General features: G+C 43.7%; 1 protein-coding gene across 1 annotated transcript in view; it reads right to left on the reverse strand.

Annotated features, from left to right (window-relative positions):
* Positions 1-5,253, reverse strand: part of dscaml1 (Down syndrome cell adhesion molecule like 1) — a 140,603-nt gene extending 135,350 nt beyond the window's left edge. The window contains exon 1 of the mRNA XM_084716922.1: positions 5,083-5,253. Within this exon, the coding sequence (XP_084573048.1) occupies positions 5,083-5,125 (43 nt within the window). The 5' untranslated portion in view covers positions 5,126-5,253. The remainder of the gene's footprint in view (positions 1-5,082) is intronic.
* Between the last annotated feature and the right edge of the window lie 747 nt (positions 5,254-6,000).

The raw sequence follows: 6,000 nt of genomic DNA on the forward strand, positions 1-6,000 counted from the left end.
AGAAAAACAGGGCTATAAATCCCTCTCCTTCTCCCTCCTGCTCTCACTCTCTCCTTCAAACACACACAAAGTCATAAATACATTTGAGATTGCACATATACGTTCATAATAGCAAGTAGATTTTCTATGTGGTGAACCATGTAGCACTACAGATAACAGCACACAAAACACATTCAGGCTGAATAACAGCTGAAGCATTGAAGTGAGTGGCAATACAGCCTTTGCAGTGATGCTACAGAAAAACAGAAGCAAATAAAAGGCAAAAGATACGATGATCATGTTTGAAAGAGGGTGCTGCTCATTTACTATACAATGTCTCCAGATTGAGATATGTATTATGGCTGCATGACACTGTGTTTCTCTGCCTTTGTGCTCAGTCAGAAAGGAAATAATTTCTAACATGGTGTCATTTCGCAGGGAAGAAACACAAGACAGAAAACTGCATGGCATGATATTAGGATGCACACACATACAGTACAGGAGAGGGGAGGTGGGGTGGGTGGTGGTGGTGGTGGTGGTAAACAACCCCTATACACAGTTTATGCAGTGTCAGTAAAATATTAGGCAGCCATTTCAGCATTTGAAAATTCACATCTCCCACTTCAAAAGGATGATTTCCGCTGTTGAAGTGAGTGTCAGATTTGTAGAGATGTTTTTTTTCTTCCTATTCTCCCTCAGAGACAGGGCCATAAATTGTTTGATAGTAAGCAGAGCAGCAGTAGAGAGAGAAAGAGAAGCAGAGTGAAAGATTGTGAGATGCCAAAGTGTGATTGTTGGATTCCTTTGTCATCCAAGACATGAGCATCAATCTCTCTCCTGTGCGTAATGGAGAGGGCAACGGGCTACCGGACACCACTGTTGTGCGTAAAACCTGTTGAGTGAGCGGTCAGAAATGCACTTCTCTAAGCGACAGCTCAGCGCAACAACAATGTTGTTGCTATGGTCTTTAAGATCTGCAGCTGAGTGATGATAAACAGACATTTGGGATTGTTTTTTTTCGTTTGTTTTTTTTTTGAGCGAGAGAGAGGGAGAAAGAGAGTGGTGCGCGAGAACTGAAGATTATCCCTCTTACCAAGTCCTTTCGTGCCCTCTTCTTCACTTAGAAAATCATATTTTCGTTAAGCTGAAAGAAAATTCGCCAAATCAATTTGTTAGGAGAATTTCTTGTTTTGGTAAAAGTGCAGAGGCGATCAGTGTACACGATTGGCCCACGTGCTCGTGTGTGTCAAGCCAAACACAAAATGTTCAGACTGAATATATAAAACTCGCTTAGATGGATGTGTTTGCGCTGCATTCATGGTTCAAATGCCAACAGCAGAGCGCCAACACTTGACAATGAAAACAGGCTTTGCTCGCCTGAGCACAACGAGGGAGGCGAGTTAACCTGAGAGTGACATGTAGCTATTATACCGCGGAGCTCTCTCTCTCTCCAAGAAAACTGACAGGTGGTGCAGGCGAAACGGGACTCGCAGCCGGAGAAATAAGACATATAGTGGCCCTTTTTCTTGTTGAAACGATCGTGCGTTATTGGAGCGATGCGCACTGGAGAGATTGTGGGTAAACTCCATTCAAATTATCAGTTTCTGGACGGTATAACTGTGTTCACTGATTATAAACAGATAGATCAGATATAAGTGTTTGAAAACTTCAGAGGAGGGTCTCGCCTTTTACTGTCTATTGATTCTGTAGTATAATTAAGCTAAGGCACTTAAAGGGTTTTAGGTGGCATTTTAAAAATCAGCAGAAACTCTTACGCATGGAGCCACTCCTCCTCCAAGTTCTGCACAAATCACTGCACCAAAATAGTAAATGCTGAACTACGAGTGCAAATTCATCCGGATTGTACACTGTGATATTTCAGGACAGAGACAGAGAGAGAAAAACGAACTCTCAAGTTGTTGTCATCCTACTTCGATCATCCACTGAAGCTATAGTTGTCCAATCCAGACGCAACGTCTCTGAGTGCATCGCGCGGGTGTAGCCTAGTAGCCACCAGAGTCTGACTCATACCGCAATTACTGGGCTCCCCCTCCAAGCACTTCTTCTCCAGTCGGTATCTGTTTTGATTCCAAATTTACACACAGCCCGACCGACTAACCGTAGTCTGCAACGCCGCAGATCAGCTGCTTTAGGCCGGCCTCAAGAACACACAGGAGTCCTTGTCAAGGAATGAGAAAATTGTCTTAACTATACGCCAAACGGGCGAGTTTACAACAGAAGAAACACCCAAACTACACGCAATACTTCAAATATGTAATGAAATGGAGATGAACGTTTGTGCATTATTTACTGAAATCAATTTAAAAATGTACTGACATTACTTCATCTGATCAGATAATTAACGGACAGCCAGGCCACACAGTAGATGTCTAAACAAATAAAATCAAGAGGAAACGATGCTTAATCCATCAAATGCACAGATAACATAAAGTGCATGTATAATAAAGAAGAGTGTGTTTGACATCTATGCAGCATAAACACTGTAACACAGTCAATATTCAGTTTAATGTCGACTGTGTGTTGCAGGGGGTCTGCTGTCGAGCGAAACTGGATAAAACCGGAATCACATTAATTGATGAAATAATTATAGCAAGAGCTCTCACTCCATCTCGATCACACCACGCCATTTTTCCCTGAAATTTGTACAAATACTGATTGCATCTCCTTAAATCCCACACCAAAGCGACTCTCGCTTTCCTATCTGATTTAAAAATGTATAAATTGTTATAATTATTTAAGCCTTTTCCTATTTCTCGGGCCCTGTTGTGGCCTGTCAGGCCTAAAAGCAGATCCCCCCTTACATACACACACACACACACACACAGCCTCCTCAGCTGTCTCAATTTTATTTCCATAAAATGACAAGCAACCTCCCAAATCATGACAAAGAAGAATGAGTGTATCCCTCCTCCTTCCCCACTCTTCTCCCTCTATCTATCCATCTATCCATCCCTCTCCTCTCCCCCTCCTCCTTTCCGCACTCATGGGTGCAGGTGTGCTGATATGCAGCCAAGCCAAAGCAACAAACGGTCAGTAATAACCTAATGAATGTCGAGTTAATGACACAAAAACATAAAGAAAAAAATTCTTTAAAATATGGTGTGGTGTGATCAGAGATATATTTTTTATGCTGATGTAAAAATAAAGAAAAATAAGCAGAGAATTGTGCCATTCTAGGAGGCGCGGCCAAGCCAGGAAAATACGCAGTACTAATGCATATGCATGTATGATAATAGAGTTACCTTTCCCCCTTAAAATAAACTTTATAAAAAATTCTACAAATCTAAAATACACATCAGCCACACGAGAGAATAAATCAGAGTTGATACGTGCAAAATGAGCGGAACATGGCGTTGAAAAACAACGGAAAATGGAAGTTTGTTTTCCACTGCGTTATCTACATCTCTCCCATCTCAAGCACTCTTTCCGCTCCAGTGGCTGTTTGCAGCCCCCAACCCTCCTCCCCTCACCACATACACACACGTGCGTGCGCACACACACACACACACACACACACACACACACACACACACACACACACACAGTACATCTCGTTCAGTCACAGGACAGGGCGATGTACAGTGTGTATAATCGAAATAGACCCTGTAATCCAATTACATACAACAAAAACAGCACACAAGTCCTCGCCGCAGCTGCAGCCTGGCAGAGGGCACTGCCAAGGCCAATGATTGAGACCAGGAGCATGAAACACACCCAAAACCATTGACAGATGCTTAATTTGAATTCAAATTTCTTAATTAATCTTAATTTATAATCGAGATGCTTCAGTTTCACCACCCGTGCGTGAAGAAAACGCACGAAAATGGAGTGAAAAATAAAAATGTGGTTCTTTTTCCTATTGTCAGGTTGTTACAAAGTGTTATAAATTCATATCAAACAAAAGAACTGAACATTTTATATTTAAAAGGGAAACCTGATTCATTCTCTCCCATCTGCAGCATTTAGAGCGAAGCCAATCAGTGGAATCTGGTGCCACAGAAAATGGTGGATGAATAATTAGACCAGGAGGATGATAACAACTGAGTGTGCATACAAGCTGACACACACTCCTACATTTCATCAAAGAAAATAAACTGTAATATATGACCGGCCTCGTCTTTTAAATATCCAACTGGGGCACATTATCCTAAAATTAAAGGCCAGCGCTCAATAATACCCCCAGCATCAGTTCATTCACACGTCTCTCATAAAATCTATTGACCCTTGTTGACACACAGGCGCACACACTCCTCAACACACACACACACGTTGGTCTTTTTGCACTATTTTAGAGGTCCTATCAAAAATTTAACTGATAAAAAGGATGCTTCAACCCCTAGGGAACCCCCCTCCCTCTTCTTTCCTCCCTCCATCCCTCTCCAAGCGCGCACACACGCGCACACACAATGTTATCTGTGTTGGGACAGGACAGAAAAAGTCAGCATATACATTAAACTCTTCTGCCCTCTTGGACTTTTGCGAGTAAACAGCCTCCAGCTGTGGCCAACAGCAGCATCAGCGCCCTCTCCGTGTGCGCGCCTGCAGATCCTTATCAGCCTCCCCTTATTTCTATTCAACAGCCTCCATATTCACGACACCTCCACATATTCATCATGCAAAATGCAAATGCCGTTGTCTTTCTCATCTTTACAAACGCGGGGTGCACTTTGGAGATCTGTGTGGTTTTTCCTCACTGTTCATTAAAAAAGAAGTGTATATTGATTTTAGTCGCATGATGAGCTGTTTTGACCATTTTTAAAATCATATTATCAGCTAATCATTGTGAGTCAGTGAGAACGGGAGGAGAGATCTGAGCTCTCTCTTGCTCAGGAGGAAAATGAACGCAGATCAGGAAAGCATCATTTCAAAACATTAAGAAAAAAGTTACCGGTCTCCCCCAAAAGGTAATTTAAGAGTTTAATTTGACACCTCGGCCCCTTCTGTGAGAATTTCATCAATTCAATCCAACAACATTTATCAGCCTGATCACCTAATAAACACGCACAACCAACTTGCACAGGAGAGGAGACAGCATGCAGATAAGCAGCAACACTTGCAGTGAGAGACACGTTTCCAACCTACCTTCTTGCAAAGAATACAGCAGAAGTAAAGTTACAAGCCACATGCCATTAAAAGCAGTTATATTTCACAGGAATGTGGTGCAGTCCCCCCGAGAAGAGTGCACGGCGCAGCGGTCCGGCCAGGCGAGGCTCCGTGCTGGACTGGTTCTGCTGATGCTCCCCGGCGGTCTCTCCAGCCCTGGTCCCACACTCTCCAGCGCCGAGAAACGAGCCGCGGAGAAAGTACCGCCTCTGCTCCTTGTTCTCTCCTCCCCTTACCGGGACAGGCTGCCGTCGCCCCACCCCCGGTATCCTAATGATGCGCCTTGATGGAGAGGTGAGTCGTACGCACCACAGGGGAACCGAATGGAAACCACTGGGACGTCTGTGTTGCGCGCACTGGATCGATGATTTTATTCCACTGGCAAAGTTCAAAACGTACCGTCTTTCCCATCATTTAAATGCTGTTTTTATGTGAGGAAGTTTTAAAAAAAACACAGCCGTTGGAGGAAAATACCTGCGCGTATCTCCCATGCAAATCGACTGGATAATTTCCATAAATCAGTTGTCACTGTCACTGGTGCGCGCGGAGGGAAAGTAAGACTGTCCGCAACAACAGACTGTCCCACTGTGTAAAGTTAGAAAAGAACAGGAGCATCTTGGAGTGTGGAGTTCAGGTGAGGAGGAGGAGCAGGAAGAGCGCAGAGGAGCTGCAGCTTTCGTTTCATTCAAGGGGAGAGAGGCGGTGCGCTCTGCGCTGCGCACTTTCGTGTCACCACTGACACTCGTGGCGTCCAAACATGGACAGATTATGAGACGATATGTAAGGCCCCCATCCCTCCTTTGTGGGAGTACACCTGATTGAAAGACACACATCGTCAGTTTTTATGTTTTTTGTAGACGTTTTGTCTCTCTGTGTGGTACATTTGTGTCTTTATAG

The sequence above is a fragment of the Lutjanus erythropterus genome, chromosome 4 (genome assembly GCF_056507025.1).
Source record: "Lutjanus erythropterus isolate fLutEry1 chromosome 4, fLutEry1.hap2, whole genome shotgun sequence".
Taxonomy (NCBI): domain Eukaryota; kingdom Metazoa; phylum Chordata; class Actinopteri; order Lutjaniformes; family Lutjanidae; genus Lutjanus; species Lutjanus erythropterus.